At 46.8% G+C, this 18,951-nt stretch overlaps 1 protein-coding gene across 6 annotated transcripts in view; it reads left to right on the top strand.

Annotated features, from left to right (window-relative positions):
• Window positions 1-18,951, top strand: part of ENOX2 (ecto-NOX disulfide-thiol exchanger 2) — a 147,889-nt gene that overhangs the window by 108,426 nt on the left and 20,512 nt on the right. For all 6 annotated transcript variants that reach the window (XM_050964328.1, XM_050964330.1, XM_050964326.1 and 3 more), the window contains exons 10-12: window positions 2,011-2,192; window positions 9,549-9,656; window positions 15,782-15,838. In XM_050964328.1, coding sequence (XP_050820285.1) covers window positions 2,011-2,192; window positions 9,549-9,656; window positions 15,782-15,838 — 347 coding nt within the window. The remainder of the gene's footprint in view (window positions 1-2,010; window positions 2,193-9,548; window positions 9,657-15,781; window positions 15,839-18,951) is intronic.

Genomic DNA, 18,951 nt, shown 5'->3' with positions numbered 1-18,951 from the left:
GGTCAGGTGACAGCCAGGCTCACTGAACTTAACCCTTTACAGGCAAAAGAGATATGAAGTACTTCTGTTCTATTAACTCTTACTTACCTGTTTATGACAGCAGCAATTCACTATTTTGTTTTGTCCTTATTGTTCAGTGTGTGGCCTATGCTTCATTTACTGACCATTGCTCAAATCCTGCTCTGAAGGATCTCTCAATTAATTCCTCATGTGATTCATCGATATGGTATCTGAATACTTCACAAATATTTGTGAATTTATCTTCCCAACAACCTGAGATGAGGGAGTAATATGATTACCATTGTGCAGATAGGGAACAGAGTGATTAAGGTCACACAGATATCTGCCACTTGAGCTAATGGAGAAATGGATAGCACTAGTAGATTGTCATCCTCTGTGTGGGCCAGCCACGGAGGGGATGGGGCACTTTGCCATTGGGTTTCACAGCTGTTTGCTGACAGCAGAGGACTGGTGAGATTCAGGGATACTGGTTTCCATTCCAGCATCCAGAAGGGAGTGCAAGCTCGTGGGCACAGACTCTTCTGTCCTCTCCCTTCCAACCTGTCCCAGTCCATTTTCCCCACTCCTGGCTCTTCATCCCAGATCCAGTTTTCTTAGCCAGTAGATCCTAGTCTCCTCCTCTCTGGATTCCATGTACCAGTTTTCCCTGCACTTTCAGTCCCAGTCTCCTGGCCCAGTCCCAGTCTCCTCAAGTCCCCAACTTCTTGTCTCCATTCTCCTTGTCCAGCCAGTCCCAATTCTCCCCCTGCATCTTGGCTCTTCATCAGATCTGTCTCCCCACACTCCTCACCTCCCTCCTACAGATTGTCTTTCCCAGTGTCCTTGTCCAGCCAGTCCCAGTCTCCCCCTCCTCAACTCCCAGCTTGAGTTTCCCTCTCTCCTGCCAGCCTCCAGTTCTTGTCTCTCCACCGCCACCCCTTGTTTTCTTGTCCCAATTTAGTCCCCCACTCCTCCAGGATTCAAATCAGGCAGCTTTCTCCTCCACGCTGCCTGGGCCTATGGGGCTTGGAGTGGGGGTGGGAGGGGTCACTGAGAGCACAGGAGAGAGAGTCTACCTTCTCTCAGTTCTGATGCCCTGCTCGGGGCCACTCCATGGTAGCCCAGAGCTGTAACTGCCCGCTCAGCTGTGGGATAGAGCATGCCCAGTATAGCCAGACTCTTTGGAGATATTAGCTGTTAACATCTAAGATGTCTTTACTGAGCATGTGCAAACTGCTATCTTTCAAAGTCTTGTAACTTGGTCAAATTTGGGCAGATTTTCGTGGGGATGACAAATTGTACATCCTTGATACTAGATTTCTAGTACTTGCTCCAAAGTGTGGGGTGCTAGAGTTGTTTGAAAAGTCACCAGAACTTTTTAACATTAGCAGAACAGTGTATTTTCCCCTAGCCTTGTCAGAAACCACTGAACTCCTTTGGCTGCTGGGGTGGGGTTCAGCCTGGGGCAGGCACCTGGCATGGAAAATTTCAGCTCAAATGGTTAAAGTTTGGCAAAACTCTATGCAACTGAAAACAGGGTCTTGTAATGGAAGTGTCAGGCAGCCTTAATAACAGATAGTGCTACCAGCCCTGCCTATAATCACGTTACTTGTAAGACAGTTGTACCTAGAGACTTCCGTTGATATCAGGGTCCATTATGCCAGGAACCACACAGACACATACTGACAAACAGCCCAGCCCCAAAGAACTTACAGTCTAAATAGACTTCGCAGACAAAGGTTGGGAGGAAGTAAATTGTGTTATCCCCATTTTACAGACGGGGTCTGAGGCCCAGATCCTCTGAGGCTTAGGCACCAGACCTCCATTGATTTCAGTGGGAGTTAGGTACTGAAATAACCTTTCAGGATCTGGGTCTACATGATTGGCCCAAGGTCATGCTTTGGGGCAGAGGCAGGAACTGAACGCAGGACTCTTACTCACAAGACCGACATTGCTTTACTTTTATTTATTTTTTTTAATGTATGTTCCCTGTCTTCATCATTCTCCTAGCACTGATATCCCAGGCAGAGGCCCTAAAGGAGGAAAATGACAGTTTGCGCTGGCAGCTGGATGCCTACAGGAATGAAGTGGAGCTGTTAAAGCAAGAGCAGGGTAAAGTGAACAGAGATGAAGACACAACTAGAGAGCAGCAGTTAAAACTCCTCCAGCAAGCTTTACAGGGAATGCAGCAGGTAAGGCTACTCTTTCCTATAGTAACGACCTTGCTACAAATGCAAAGTGGCCTCAGCTTCTCTCCATGGCTCTAAAATAGGAGCAATGGCAACACACTCAAAAATTGTCGGAGAAAAACTCAGTTCTCGCTTTTTGTTTGGGTGCAGCAAAATCAAATACTTTATTCTAACTCCAGCAATTGCAATAGAGGGAGGGAGTGCCCTAGGACACTGGGTCACCCCAGTCCCAGACAGGTCTCTCCACAGGTAAACAATTACAGCAAGCATTTATACCTTTGTTACAGACAATAACAAGCAATAATACAGACAATAATGAGCAACAGCTGCATTTTGTTTATACATAGGCTATCCTGCTATCTTATTTTTCTCACTTCTGGGTGCCAGTCTATGTATTTGATAATCAGTGCAAGGTCGTGATAACTTCTCACACAGTTCTTTCCTACTCGCCTCACACTAATCTTGCTTCTACAATCTCACGTCATTAGGGTTACAGCTGGCCTAACTCTTGCTAACAGACTGACATACATTAAGATCCCCTACAAATCCTTGTCACTTTCCTTTTTTTTCAGCTGGAGCACTAGCTAATATCTTGGAAATTTATATTCAGATGAAAGCAGCTTTCTGCCATTTCCAAGGTTACAAAAACAATAGAACTTTTGGGTGGATATGAACTGATGACAATCACCTGGAAGTTTAGTTCTGTTATTTACACATTAATGCATCCTACAGCTGTGTCTGAAATGTAGGTGTCAGAGACCCGCAGGGTCTGGTCTTTGCCCCTGCCTGTAATGAGTCCCTTGGGAGTGACTCCTTTGATTCTCCGAACGCCCAGGGTTCACACAGTTCCACACCTGTGACTGCCAAGACTCCAGAACTGGACCTTTGGGCACCTCTGATCCCTGTTTCTCTCTATGACTTCTTGCAGCTAATCCAGCCAAGGCAGACTCCTGTGGGGCACTTGTACAGTACCTCTCCAGGCCCCAGTGCTCTCAGTGGGTATGCCTATACTGCAGTGTAAGTCTTGGCGCAGTCTCAGGATTGAGCCCAAGCCCTCCTTCCATCTTAGACACACATCTGTCAGACTCGGGCTCAGACCCAAAGGCCTAGGACCCTACGAGAGTGGAGGGTTTGAACCGGAGTCAAGCCAGGACCCAAGGTTTGAGCCCTATTGCTTTGCACTGTAGTCGCAACTGCTCTGGGATAAACCACATGCCTGATTGCCTCAGAAACCTCTGCCACCACTTTACCCACGGTTGGCGTTCCAACACCAAACTTGCTGGCAATTAACCTGTAGCAATCTGGGATAGCCAGCGTCCAGATGGTTACAGTAACTTGCTTCTGCACCAGCAAGGACATCCTCATACATGTGTCTTTATGCTGCAGAGTTGGGGCAAGCTCCTCACAGAGCTCCAGAAATGTAGCTTTCTTCTTGTGAATGTTCTGGAACCACTGCTGGTTGTTCCAGGTTTGCAAGACAATTTGATCCCACCAGTCTGTGCTTATGGCTTTGCACCCAAAGCACTGGTCTATGTAGCAGCTATACCAAGCATCATGAGCAGCATCAGCCAATTCGAGTCTGCGATGTCTGTGTCCTCCTTCTCCTGCTTCATCATTAACTCTGTCAGGTGCCTTGCATGGGTCAGAAAACTGGTGAAAGTTCACCAGCATCTCATGAAAGCTCTGCCCACCTCTGAAACAGAAGTGAAAGCCCAAGAAGTAGTTCTTCAAATCTCTTCTCCATTTTGCTGGCTCCAGTTGTTAGGAGCCTGCAGACTAAAACGATAGCTTAGCAGAATGTGTTTGATGGGCAGTTCAGACTTCCAGTAATGTGCTAGGTGGACAGCCAAATTTTCCCATGCTGCACCTCAACCAAAGGGCTAGAGCAGCCATATTTTCAGAGGGCGCTAGGGAGTCTGGAATACAGTTGGTTGGATTTGGGTCTGCATACTATAGTGTTGACACCAGAGTCGTGTGTTCAGGTCTGGGTTGGAAAATCCTTGATTAAGGGCTGGCAATGAGTGTAGATGCTCAAGGCCATGGTTTTCAAACCCGGGGTCCTGTAACTCAAGTTCCACTGGCCCTGGGCTTACGTTGCAGTGTAGCCATACCCAATGAGCATTTGCAGCACTATCAAAACAGAGTAGAGTTCATTACCAACTGGAAAACAACATTGGGATGTCCATAGATAAGCCTAGAGAAGCAAAGGTTAAAACAGAGTCCAAGATGGCCAATGCTGGGACTCCCTTGAGTCATGTGCTAAAGGAAACATCTTGGTTTCCTCTCTGTTTCTCTGTCCCTTTGTCTCTCAGTCCCAGGTGAGTTTGTGAGTCTCTGCAAAGGCCAGCTCTGAGACCAGTCACCTGACACCTTTCCCCTTTGTTCTCCATCTGGGACCTTTGCTCTGCTTCCCTGCTGAGGTGTGGGGGAAAATTGTCTTCCTCTTGGTTTTTGGTCCTCTCCTCCCCCATTAAAAACTTTAGCTCCGTGGTTAAGACATTCACCTGAGATGGGGGAGACCCAGACTTTAATCCCCATTTTAAGATCAGGAGCTTAAACCCAGGTCTTCCAGCTACCATGTTAGTGTACTAACCAGCAGGCTATAAGGTATTCGGAAATAGGGCTCTCCTATGTTGAAGCTGTTCCACTTATATAAGATACAGTCATTGGTCCAGAAAGAGAATGTGTAACACTGACTCTAGCCCATTAGTTGGGGCTCTCATTGCTGGGGGAACACCTAGTTTCCAGTCCCAGCTCCACTCAGGATATGTCTACACTACCTGCCAGACCGGCGGGTAGTGATTGTTCTATCGGGAATCGATTTATCGAAATTGATCCCTGATCGCTCTGCCATCGACTCCTGTACTCCACCGCGGCGAGAGGCGGAAGCGGAGTCAATGGGGGAGCGGCAGCAGTCAACCCCATGCCATGAGGACGCTTGGTAAGTTGACTTAACATACGTCAACTTCAGCAATGCTATTGCCCCCAGTGTAGACCAGGCCTTAATATCCCACATCCCAGGTGAGGGCCCTAACTGCACCACCTTCTCCTCCTATGTTTTGGGGCCTAAATCCCATTGTGTATCTAGCCAGAAAAATCAAAACAAGACTTTTGGAAATGTCAAAATTTTGGCATTTCCAGGGTTTTTTTTCCCCATTTTTGACCAAAACTATTGACCACAGGTGACGCAAATTTATGAAGTGTTTCTATAGTTGCCTTTTTCATCAAAAACAAGTTTCAGTCAAAAAATTTCACTCTGCTGTAGTTCCTAGCCCTCATGCTGCAAAAACAAGCTTGAAAATATGATCCAGGTGCAGCCAAAAGGCTCAGTAACTGGAAGGCAAACCCAACCTTTTTTTTCCCCTTCTTCAGATCTCATGATTTTTAAGCAAATCTCATGATTTTAGAGCCTGACTCTTGATTTTAACTGCTCAGGGTTGGCTGTGTTGCTTAACAAGGCTTGTGTTTGTGCTATATAAATAGTGTCCTAATGTAAAATATGATAGCGTCTCTCAGCCAAGTTGCTTCACAACAGGAACTGTGCAGAATAGCCCATCACAGGTAAGACCCCCAGGACCAGCAACCTCAGAGATCTGTCACCTTACCTGGTGCTGGGTCAGTCTATTCCCTTTTTAAACAGGTAAAGGTCACAGAGGAGCAAAGGTCACAAAAGCACCCAAGCTTTAAAAAAGTGTTAATATTTTAATGATTTCTCGTTCCTGGCCTCCCCATATCTACAGTTCTCCTTCCTGGTTGAAGGGGCCAGATCCTCTTCTGTCTTTTCTGCTTCAGCTGTTGGGCTCAGGGGGGCAGAATTTGCTGCAGAAGAGAAAATCTGCTTCTGCAGGAAGATGATCAGGAGAGCTAAGGGACAAGCAACCACAGGCCCTTGAAGCAGGAGCCGTACTTGGCACACGGTTTAACCCAGCTCTTGCAACCGCCCAAGTGATCTGTGCTGGAGGAACTGAGAAGGGCCGGATTAACTTTTTGCGGGCCCGCCGCCAAACATATTTGTGGGCCCTCATGGGGCAAGGTGAAGGGGAATGGGAGGGTCAGTCTCCAGAGTGAAGGGTGGACTGGGGGCAATGCGGCACACTGCGGCGGGAGCAGCTCCACTCTGCGCAGCCCAGCAGGAGGGCACTGTTTACAAACCTGCAGCTGCCAGATGCACACTGGCCTGCCCAGCCCTGTGCTGCCAGCATGCCCTTTCCCCTTGAGGGCAGGCCCCCACCACACTGCCCCCCCTGCCCAGTGCCCCACCGTTATACCCAGCACCCACTCACCCAGAGACCTCCACTATAGATCTCTATGCCCAGCCCCCCCCCGCCCCCTTCGTCCCAGAGACCTCTCCCACTGGCCTTCCACCACAACTGCACAGCATCCTGCACACCACACCGCTCGCCTAGCACCCCCCGCCCATAGACCTCCCCACTACCCAGCACCTTTCTCAAACTACCACCATCACAGCTGCACAGCACCCCATATTCCTAAGGATTCTGCACCAAAAAATTAATTCTGTGCACAATATTTTAAAATTCTGCAAATTTTATTTGTCAATAAATAAATGTGGAGGCTCCAACATGGCAGTGGGGAGCACAGACCACTGGTTGCATGGAGGTGGGAGATTACCCTGCAGCCTCCCCCTACCCCAACCCGGGACAGGGACTCGGCAGTGGGGCTGCATCCGACCCTAACACAGTGCAAGGGCCAGACCTGCCCCAGAAACACCCTGGGGCCCTGGCCCCCCATGCCAGGCACACCAGGTGTGGGTAAGCAGGCTCAGTCTGGCAGCAGGATCCATGTGCAGAGGGACTAAGTGCGGGGGGATCCAGATAGGGATAAGAGAGTTCTCCATGGGGTAGTCTGCGTGTGGGCGGCTCAGTGGGAGATCTGGATGCACAGAAGCTCATTGGGGGGTTCCAGGTGCAGGGCCAATGGGACTCTGCAGGGGATCCAGGTGAAGGTGTTTGGGGCTCAGCAGGTGGGGTCTAGGTGCAGGGGAGGTGGGATTCATTTGGTGGGGGTCCAGTTGCAGGTGATTGGGGCTCAGTGGGGAGGGCGTCTGGGGGGACTCATTGGGGTGGTACAGATGCAGGGGAGGTGGGGCTTGTCAGGGTGAGGGTTCAATGGGCCTGCTTAACAGGAGAGCCCCAGCTTCTGCCAAGGGGATGCCGCATGCTGGGCTCCAGCTTCCCTCAAGCCCCTGCTTCCCCCATTCCCTTTTCTTCCCCATCCCATGCCCCTTTCCCACTGCCCCATCTCCTCCTCATCCCACCCCCTTCCTTCCCCCTGCCTCTTCCTCCCTACCCCCACTTCCCCCATTCCCTTCTCTTCCCCATCCCATGCCCCTCCCCCACCACTCCATCTCCTCCTCATCCCACCCTTTCCTTCCCCCCGCCTGTTCTCCCTACCCCCACTTCCCCCATCCCCTTCTCCACTGTGCCATCTCCTCCCCATCCCACCCCCTTCCTTCCCCCTGCCTCTTCCTCCCTAGCCTCACTTCCCCATCCCCTTCTATTCCCCATCCCATGCCCCTTCCCCACTGCCCCATCTCCTCCCACCCCCGTCCTTCCCCTTGCCTCTTCCCCACTTCCGCCATGTCCTCCCCATCCCACCTCCTTCTTTTCCCCTGCCCCTTCCCCCCATCCCCTTCTCCACTGTGCCATCTCCTCCCCATCCCACCCCCTTCTTTCCCCCTGCCCCTTCCCCCATCCCCACTTCCCCCATCCTCTTCTCCACTGTGCCATCTCCTCCCCATCCCACCCCCTTCCTTCCCCCTGCCCCTTCCCCCCATCCCCACTTCCCCCATCCTCTTCTCCACTGTGCCATCTCCTCCCCATCCCACCCCCTTCCTTCCCCCCGCCTCTTCCCCACTTCCGCCATGTCCTCCCTATCCCACCCCCTTCTTTCCCCCTGCCCCCACTTCCCTCATCTCCTTCTCCACTGCTCCATCTCCTCCTCATCCCACCCCCTTCCTTCCCCTTTACCTCTTTCCCCCAGCCTCTGCCCCTTCTCTTCCCCATCCCATGCCTTTCCCACTGCTCCATCTCCTCCTCATCTCCCCCCTTCCTCCCCCTCACTGCCGCTTCCCCCGCCCTTGCTTCCCCTGCCCCTTCTCTTCCCCATCCCAAGCCCCTTCCCCACCACTCCATCTCCTCCCCAGGCTTGGGAGGTAGGGAGAAAACTGCCATCCAGCATGAGCTGTTGGAGCAGAGCGGGCTGGGGCTGGGTCGCTCTACTTCCCGCTGCCCGATGAGTTCAGGGTGGGCCCAACCCCTGCTGCAGTCCCCCAGGATGCGTAGCTCAGGGAAGGGGGCTTTCAGGGGATGGGGTGAAGAGGGTGCAGGGCTGGGGCGGAGCAGGGGTGGGAAGAGGCGGGGTGGGGGCAGAGCAGGTGTGGAGGCAGCTTTCCTGGACAGCTCAGCCTGCTGGAGGATTGGGCTGGCTGGGGCCCCTTCTGACTCTGGGCCTGGCGTCATGGTAAACCCCGTACTGCGTTCTGTGACTATATCGATACCAGGAGGAACTCCACAGAAGCTAAAAGATATTTGTTTCCTATAAAGAGAAAAAGCAATCTCATTATAAATCAATCTTTGGAGGTTTGCTATGAGCAGGTGATAATTGTTCTCAAATGTAGCAATATATGTTGTTGTTTCAATAATTATTATTCTATGGGTGGGGGTGAAAAAAGTGCTCTCAAGCTGGACAGATAGGGGAAAAAATTGGCTATTTTAGGCCTGGAAAAATAGCTAACCTAAAACAGAATTACACAAAAAGGGGTTGACCATTTGCCTAGTGTTCATGAGAAATGCAGTTTCTGCATAACATTTTCTCTTTCATGCAGTCTTGTAGTCTTATTGTGGTGTTTAATTTTTATAGGTGCTCGTTTAGGAATTATGTGCAGTTTTGCAAACCACCATTATGCATATCCTAGAAATATAAAACTAACATTACAAAAAGTAACACATCACTTTTTGTTTAGAAAAAACATGCAACAACACTAGAGTTATCATGGTGTTTTTCTGTTAGTCTGGATAAAAACAAAGTACAGGACAAACCACCCTACACAACCTAGGATATAGTGTTTTGGTGTATTTTCTTGAGCTTCAAGAAAGTTCTGCCTTACCTCATGTTAACAACCCAATACATTTTTTTAATATCTAGCAATAGTCAAAGAAGTTTGCAAGATGCCATAGGATTTTGTGAAAGTTTTTTTCTTCCTTTTATGGATGGAAACTTTTAAAATGTTCTGAATTTGACCCATGTCTTTGTCTAAGAGTTTGTTACTCATTCCATGTTCTTTAAAACAATGAAGTGTGAAAGTCATGCTGTGGTCTGAATTGACCTTTTCTCTTCTAGCATCTTCTGAAATTGCAAGAGGAATACAAAAAACGAGAAGCCGAGCTAGAAAAAGTGAAGGAAGACAAAGTACAAATGGAAATGTTGTTAGAAACCCTGAAGGAGCAGGTATGTACAGTCTAGACCTCCAGGCTTCTGTATGACATTTCAGTAATAGACTATTGCTAGGCTTGTGGCCTTTGGACATCATAGCTTGCTCTGTGTGCAGCACAAGGTACAGGTGGAGGAGATGGCCTGGGCCTGACTTGGGTGGCAATGGTCTGCTTTGTTTGAACAACTGGCAGATTCCTAAAGAGATTTGCTACAACATTTTATCAATGTGGACTTTATCGATATTTTGGAGCTGGAACCACCACATTAATATACATGGCAGAATTTCTGGTGCTTACAATGCCGTTCAAACATCCATGCCTCTTTTCGTGAAAGTAAAGTTGTTTTGTGCACCTTTGCTTTCCATAGCAAAAGGCAACAAAACTCTTAAGGGCCCATCTTATGAAAATGATTTGCAAAATGCAGACTCATCTGCCAAATGTTTGTGAAAACTAAAGTAGTCAGCATGAACACTGTTGCTTTCAAGAGCAGGCTAAATTCCTTTCCCCTCCCAAATAGATCTTCATAGAGGAAAGCTGATAAGAGCCTAAAATGCTGCAAACATGGAGCCAAATTTTACATTCCTTAGTCCAACAGAATTCTATTGAAGGCAGAATTTCCAGGCACCATCTGTAGTAGAGAGAGAGCGAGAGCTGGAGCACTGGGCTTGGGTGCAAGATCTGAGTCCTGAACCAGAGGCTGTGAACTAAAGTCAGGCCATGTATTAAAGTAGATGCTTACAAGTTCACTGTTCGGTACATGAACTTGGCAAAGTTGTTAGTGTACTAGGCACTAGATATTTATGTAAATATATTTTAGAAGGCTAGTATAGATATATCCCAATCTAGTACAGATAAGGTAGTTTGACAGAACAATGAATAGGAATGTTTTGTCCAAGATATCAGGAACAAGGAGCGATGATAAACAGATGACATGAAACACTCCAGGTGGTATGTAAGTTGCTTATCCCAGTTGTTTGGCTTAGTCTGTAAATGTCGGGGTACCTTGCCTTAATTCTTTGTGTGGCCGAGAGGACGGCAGGAACTCCTGGTGCTGACTGAGGCGCTCCTTGCCATCTGGCACTCGTGTTAATGTGCTTGTGCAAGTTGTGCGAATCTTGAGGACAATAAACCTGGCCGAGTACCTTTGTCACCCAACCATGCCTGTGTTCTTTCCCTATGAGTAACATTGAGGTCTGCTGATTAGCAGGCTGCGCTCTCTGCTTGTGCTGATAACAGTGGAGTTCCAAGGACAGAAGCACTGAGCAGCTATAACAGTGTAGCAGTCTTCACAGCGTCACAGCAATAACATTCTTTAGTGTTTGTGTACACTATCTGCACCTTTTGGTACAAGAATTCCAAAGAGAAATTGTAGATGAGGGGGGAGGGATAGCTCAGTGGTTTGAGCATTGGCCTGCTAAACCCAGGGTTATGAGTTCAATCCTCGAGGGGGGCATTTAGGCATCTGGGGCAAAAATCTGTCTGGGGATTGGTCCTGCTTTGAGCAGGAGGTTGGATTAGATGACCTCCTGAGGTCCCTTCCAACCCTGGTATCCTATGATTGCAGTTCAGAGTCCTTGTTCAGGGGAAAGGAATCTGTCCATATTTTTCAGGCTCACAAGAAGGACATAGAAACATAGGTTTTCCACCAGAAAGTACTACATAGTGCATTGGGAGTACGGCTCACCTACCAGGGACGCTCAGGAGGCACAACAAGGGTTGCTGACTGTGGCTTCTGAAAGGAGGCCCTGTACCTTGTCCAAAACCCTATGGGACTAAACTCATTGATCCAACTTGCTCTTAAGCCACATGGAAGCATCCAGTGTCAGTTCTGAGATGCACAGATGGTGGAGCATTCCCTAGAGAGAAACTGATGCTGTGTATTTTGGGTGTCCATGCGCATTGAGATGTTGTAGCATTGATTTACTGGAAAAAAAAATCCTTTCGAGCTTCTGCTTGCACAATAAGAACAGGAGTACTTGTGGCACTTACAGCCCGCTTCTTCGGATGCATAGAATGGCCATATATTTGGGGAAATATATATACACATTCAGAGAGCATGAAAGGGTGGGGGTTGCCTTACCAACTCTGAGAGGCCAATTAAGTAAGAGAAAAATTTTTTTGAATGATAATCAAGATAGCCCAGTACAGATAGTTTGATAAGAAGTGTGAGAATACTTATAAGGGGAGATAGATTCAATGTTTGTAATGGCTCAGCCATTCCCAGTCCCTATTTAAATCTAAGTTGATTGTATCTAGTTTGCATATCAATTCCAGCTCAGCAGTTTCTCATTGGAGTCTGTTTTTGAAGTTTTTCTGTTGCAAAATTGCCGCCTGCAGGTCTGTCATTGACTGACCAGACAGTTTAAAGTGTTCTCCTACTAGTTTTTGAGTGTTATGATTCCTGATGTCAGATTTGTGTCCATTAATTCTTTTGCGTAGAGACTGTCCAGTTTGGCCAATGTACATGGCAGAGGGGCATTGCTGGCACATGATGGCATATATCACATTGGTAGATGTGCAGGTGAATGGGCTCCTGATGGTATGGCTGATGTGATTAGGTCCTATGATGATGTCACTTGAATAGATATGTGGACAGAGTTGGCATCGGGCTTTGTTGCAAGGATAGGTTCCTGGGTTAGTGTTTTTGTTCAGTGACGTGTGGTAGCTGGTGAGTATTTGCTTCAGGTTGGGGGGTTGTCTGTAAACGAGGACAGGTCTGTCTCCCAAGATCTGAGAGTGAGGGATCAGCTTTCTGGATAGGTTGTAGATCTTTGATGATGCACTGGAGAGGTTTTAGTTGCACAATGTCACCTACCCCTCTCCCTCTCATCTGAATCTCATTTGGGCCCCAGAAGGACAGGAAATGTCACTGAAGATGCACTGTGCTGAACCGTTACCTGCATAGCATGAGGATTTACGTCAGCAGTGAGTCTGCCTAATGGTTCTTCTTTCAGGCTGCAGTGAGGCAAGCTTCCCTAGACACTTGTGTACATTTCCAGGCTAGCTCTCATGTTCCAGTGCACATCATTTCAGCTGGAACGTTTGTTTTTCTATAACAGCATCAGTGCTAAATATGGTAAAGAACACATTTTAAGGAGATAAAGAGCAGTTCTACATTATCCCCGGTAAATCCTATACTTGCATTTAAAGATATGTTCTGATCTACATTCTCTAAAAGATTTTGATGGATTTAAGGTTTCCATCAATGTTGCTACAATATATTTACATTTATTTTGTATGACATGAAGGGAAATTATAAGTACTTCTTTAGAATGAAAGCTTTTACATTAGAAGATTTTATTTCTAATCACAGAACTCTCTTGGATAGTAATTTGTTTTCTTGCTGTCAGCTCAGATAAATGTGGCAGTCCATTAATTAGGATTTTGTGATCTCAGAAGCTTGATCAAATGGATATGCTAGCAGAACATGATGCTGTAGAGAATTATTACTTCATCTTGAGTTTGACACAAAGTGTCAATTGAACAATTCTTCAATAGGTCACCTCTTGGAGATGCTGCTTTCTGTGATCAGTATTGCAGAATCTATGAACCTATAACTAAATTGCAGAGCTAGGAGTTGATGCAGAACTTCTGTATGTGGAGCTAGAGGGCCTGCTCAGTGTTATCAAAATGCTAATGCCAATTTTAAGCCATCAGATGGAGGATTCATTGCTATTTGTGCTGAAATACAGGTGAGTAGGCGGATTTGCAAAGGGTGTTAGGTGTCTGAGTTCCAGTGAAATTCCATGGATGTTGGGGACCCAACCCCTTTTTAAATCCCAGCCTAAAATTCTGCAGGCTTGGAGTTGATTGTTTTATATTGTTCTTACTCCGTATATCCTTCCAGATAAATGTTTGTATCAAGAACACCACTATAGCCTGTTAAATTAACGTAAAATAGATGAGTTTGCAGTATTTGTAATGTCTTGATTTAAATCAGTGGTTCCCATGCACTGGGATTGATCCTCTCTACTCATCTCCACTTCTTTGAGGATCAGCCTCTGTAATGTCCCTCATAAACAGCTGTTACCCACCTCCCATTCAGTTGCAATGTGCTGTTGGAACAGCCTAAAATCCACTGCGGCTCAGAGGGTAGGGTTAATGGGAGGCAGTGGACTGGAACATCGGGTGAAATGTAACTCTAAACAGAAAGGGCTGGGAAGCATTGCCCTGGACAAATACATTCCTGTAGCCTAGGCAAGTGACAAATAGGAAAGAATAATGTAGAAGAACAATAGGTCGCAATCCTGAGGCACTCAGCACTACACAGGACTGGGCCCATTACTGACTCGTCCACACAGCACCCATTTAGATAGAATTTAAGACTAAATTGGACTAAATTTTGGAGAAGAGCATCTTGATGAATGGAAGTTACCTTACTGTACTCCTGGTGAGAGAAGATCAGGGTTAGAGCAGGAGTTGTGGCCATGTGGGCAGAGAGGATGAGTCCAGTCTTAGAGATTTGCAGGTAGAAGCCACAAGATTTAGCCATGGGCTGTGCGTGTGGAGACAAAGAGAGGGACAAATCAAAGAAGCAGCTGAAATGTTGGGATTGAGCAAGACGGAGGATGGTGGTACTCTCCACCATGATAGAGAAAGTGGGGAGGGAGAAGGGCTTCGGGGGAAGATCAGGAGCTCAGTTTTGCCCATATTCAGTTTCGGAGATGACTGGACACCCGCAGGAGATGTCAAGTAGCCAGGCTATTAGTGTGGTTGGAGGGAACAGGTCCCAAGCAGCAAGGTATATCTGTGAGGTGTCAGCATAGAAATGGTTGCCAAAGCTGAGTTTGCAGAGATGATAACCTGGAGAGAGGCTCTGAAGGAGCTGAAGAGGAGGCCTACAGTGGGATGCTCCATGAAGAAGAAGGGCAGGCATGGGAGGTGCACCTTCTGTTTGAGATATTGAGGGCTTGAGAGGTTAGAGAGTCAGGAGAGGATGAACTCACGGAAACCCCAGGGCGAGAAGATTTCCAAAAGAGCCTGGCTGATGATGTCAAAGGCAGCCAATAGGACACGGAGGGAAGGCAGAGGAAACAGAAGGTAAAGGCTGTGAAGGGTTCCACAGCATGAACTTCTGGCTGTGGCTTATTGGATCCCCTGCACCAGTCCTGAACTGTTGAGAGAGAGAGAGAAAGAAGGGTTTGCTGCTCCAAAAATGAGCACTGATTGAGCTCCTTGGTGAGCTGGAAAGAGCTGCCTGCTCTGGAATGGCCAGCATGTTCCCAAGCTTCCCAGTTGGCCCCCATCTGCACTGAAGCTGCTGTTGTGAGTGACACAGGGAATGCCCTGGCAACCATTGTCTAGTTAGTGATCTGGACTCAGAACCCGCAGCCAGGATTTGGGACTTGGCTTTAATGAGGGTTCAAAAGTCCAGAGCATTTCAGCATGGGCTGTTTGTGCTGGGCTGTGAGTAGAGGAGCCTCTTGGCCAGCTCTTACCATCACATGTAGATTCTTGCTGTTGTTTGACTGCTCCCCTCTACTGACTGCACCTTGTAGTCATACCCATTTGTCAGTGCTGGGCCCTGAGAGAAGTAGAGCTCCCTTAACTGTTAGCTGTTCCTGTGTGTTGCAGCAAGCTTGCTAAGACCACCCGCTGAGATCTCAGGGACATGGATATGGTCAGCAGGGGAAGTGGGAGTTGTTTATGAGTCAACGGATTGATTTGCTGTTGGCTTTATAAAGTGTCACCTTCCTCTCTCTGCTCCTCTCCCAAACCACCTCCTCCCCCATGTGCTCTGCACTAGCTGTTTTCGTGAGGTATATCTTGGCTGGTCATTGCCTCCTCAGAGCACTGTCTGTTGTGTGCTGGGAGGGAGGATGACAGCCATTGTGTACACATCCTCACGAGAGGTGAAGGCCCCACGCAATTCTGTTAACTGAGTACAGTAGACGTGATGGCACAGATCTGGTCAGTACCTCCCTGACATGAGAACTTGCCCTTCATCTGTGCCTTAGCTAGTGCTATGTTCTGGAGCAGGAGTTACACACAGTGATTGTCTTTCTGGTTGTTAAAGTATCTGAATCTCAATTAGATTGCTCCAGTTTGAGAGCTTCATTTGTAAAGATCAATGAACAAAGCTAATATTTTACCAACTATGCTAAAGATTATAACCTTTTCCCTTTCTGTAACTGAATGTAGCAAGAGATGGCAGATGAAGAGGACAAGGAGAGAGACGTGGCTGATAATCAAGGAAATGTAAGTCAGCGTGTTTCTTTCTGCTACTTTAGATAGAGCATCTTACTGAGAGAAGTGGTGACAGTTCATAATAAATGGATCCACTGTTAGGAGCTGAGTATATAAGCCTGACACATCTAGACTAGGAAATAAGAAACCATCACATTAAGCACCATCAGCAGTCTCAGGCTGACAAAGAAGTACATTTCTGCAGAGCTGTGGTGTGGGGAGCAGAGGGTATGAGATGACTTGCTGCATCCTAACGCCTTGTCCCTCTGCAAAAATATCTGTTCCCTGATTAAAGAACAGGAGTACTTGTGGCACCTTAAAGACTAACACATTTATTTGAGCATAAGCATTTGTGGGCTACAGCCCACTTCATCAGATGCATAGAATGGAACATATAGTAAGAAGATATATATACATACAGAGAACATGAAAAGGTGGAAGTTGCCATAGTAACTCTAAGAGGCTAATTAATTAAGATGAGCTATTATCAGCAGGAGGGAAAAAAAACTTTTGTAGTGATAATCAAGATGACCCATTACAGACAGTTGACAAGGTGTGAGGATACTTAAAATGGGGAAATAGATTCAATTTGTGTAATGACCCGCCACTCCCAGGCTCTCTTCAAGTCCAAGTTAATGGTATCTAGTCTGCAAATTAATTCAAGTTCAGCAGTTTCTCATTGGAGTCTGTTTTTGAAGCTTTTCTGTTGCAAAATTGCCACCTTTAAGTCTGTTACTGAGTGACCAGAGAGGTTGAAGTGTTCTCCTTCTGGTTTTTGAATGTTATGATTCCTGATGTCAGATTTGTGTCCATTTATTCTTTTGTGTAGAAACTGTCCGGTTTGGCCAATGTACATGGCAGAGGGGCATTGCTGGCACATGATGGCATATATCACATTGGTAGATGTGCAGGTGAACGAGCCCCTGATAGCATGGCTGATGTGATTAGGTCCTATGATGGTGTCACTTGAATAGATATGTGGACAGAGTTGGCATCCAGACAGAGTTTCTGATTGCGCCTCAAGGAAAATAATGTGCCCCCTTTTATTAATTTAGTAATATGTGATCTGGCTCTTCTACTTACAGATTGAAGGAGACCCCTGTATATGTCTCTCAAAGGGCCGCACTCCTTGCTGGCTATCTGCAACAATACAATTAGGAAAGCAGGCTTCGTAGGGCTGCTACATCCCCTCCCCACACAGGAGGGTGTGAGGGGGCAGGAGTGGGCAGAGCATGCACTCATCTCGGTAACTTCACTGGCGTGTTGGGGAGTGTATGCTGCCACCGAGTATAGACTCGATGTAGGTTATCCCCTTTCTGAAGACTGAGAGGGAAAGTGGGACTCTGCTAGTCCCAATCTCCAGGCCAACACACTAGCCCTTTGGTTAAGTAATTGGAGTTAGAAAGTAGCTTCTCTGCAGATTGATTAGTTCTGGGGTTTGACCCGTGTCTGTCACTGGTTCAAATCCAGCCACATCAGAAGTGACTGAAAGTCATTGCCAGCTGATGGCTGTCTGGTCTATAACTAGTGAGGGTAATGGATTCATTTTCAGCACCTACCAACAACTGGCCAAGTGACTCTCCTTTTGTTGGTCTCTGTAGAGAGGTGAAAGGTTAACTACCGCACCCGGCTGAGAAGGGTTGATGTACAATGGCAGGAGATGATGTAATAGGCAACATTTGCATTTTAATGCTTTGCTACACCTGTTCTGTGGATAAACAGACTATTCGTTGCCTAGAGAAGTCTCTGTCCCTTCTTAGATCAGTCAAGAATTTAGGACAACACTTAAGTACATGCTTAACTTTAAAGTGCGGTTACATTGTATTGATTGTTGAAGTGCTTTCTTGAATCAAGGCTGGAAGGGGAAGTTCTGTTCTGAAAAGGGGACGATGTAAAAACGTCAGCTCCTTTATCAGCAGAGCTGCCCTAAGTGTGCATTGAGTTAGATCCATTCAGTTTAGTATTAGTGATTTACTGCTTTTTATTTCATAGCCTTGCCGAGCTGACACAGATCTGGGAAAGTGAGCTAGAGTCTATTCCATCTTATCATAGAATCATAGCAATTTAGGGCTGGAAGGGACCCTGAGAACTCAAGTCCAGCCCCATATACTGAGACAGGACCAAGTAAACCTAGATGATCCTTGACAGGTGTTTGTCCAACCTGTTCTTAAAAACTCCAATGATGGGAATTCTACAACCTTCCTGCGAAGCCTATTCCAGACTTTAACTACCCTGAGAGCTAGAAAGCTTTTCCTAATATATACCCTAAATCTCCCTTGCTGCAGATTAAGCCTGTTGATTCTTGTCCTTACTTCAGTGGATATGGAGAATAATTGATCATCATCATCTTTATAGCAGCTCTTAACATATTTGAAGACTGTTATGAGGTCTTCTCAGTCTTCTTTCGGCAAGACAAAACAACCACGGTTCTTGTTGTCAGGTTTGCTAAATCTTTTAGCATTTTTGTTGCTGTCCTCTGGACACTCCAGTTTCTCCACATCTTTCTTAAAGTGTGGTGCTCAGAATTGAGCACAGTAGAATCACAGAATATTAGGGTTGGAAGGGACCTCAGGAGGTCATTTAGTCCACCCCCCTGCTCAAAGCAGGACTAATCCCCAGACAGATTTTTACCCCAGATTCCTAAATGGCCTCCTCAAGGATTGAACTCACAACCCTGGGTTTAGCAGGCCAATATGCAAACCACTGAGCTATCTCTCCCCCGACTATTTATTCTTGACAAATGCATACTGGCTGTTCCTTATAGCCCTATTATCCTCTAGGTGCTTACAAATTGATTATTTACAAATTTGTTCCAATATCTTTCCAGGGATTGAAGTTAGGCTGATCAGTCTATAATTTCCCAGTTCCACCCCTTTTTAAGGATCGGTGCTGTGTTTGCCCTTCTCTAGCCCTTTGGTCCCTCACCCATCCTCAATGAATTCTCAAAGACAATTGCTAATGGTTGAGAGATTGCCTCAGCTGGTTAGTTCCTTAATTGACCTAGGATGAATTTCATCAGGCCCTACTGATTTTGACTACATCTAATTTATCTAAATATTCTTCCCTTTTTTTTTGGCTTGTGCTCCTTCTTTCTTGTTAATATTAGTTGTGTTGAATATCTGGTC

Source organism: Gopherus flavomarginatus, chromosome 8, assembly GCF_025201925.1.
Source record: "Gopherus flavomarginatus isolate rGopFla2 chromosome 8, rGopFla2.mat.asm, whole genome shotgun sequence".
Taxonomy (NCBI): domain Eukaryota; kingdom Metazoa; phylum Chordata; order Testudines; family Testudinidae; genus Gopherus; species Gopherus flavomarginatus.
Note: the sequence above shows the minus strand (reverse complement) of the source record. Positions and strands in the feature narration are given on the sequence as shown.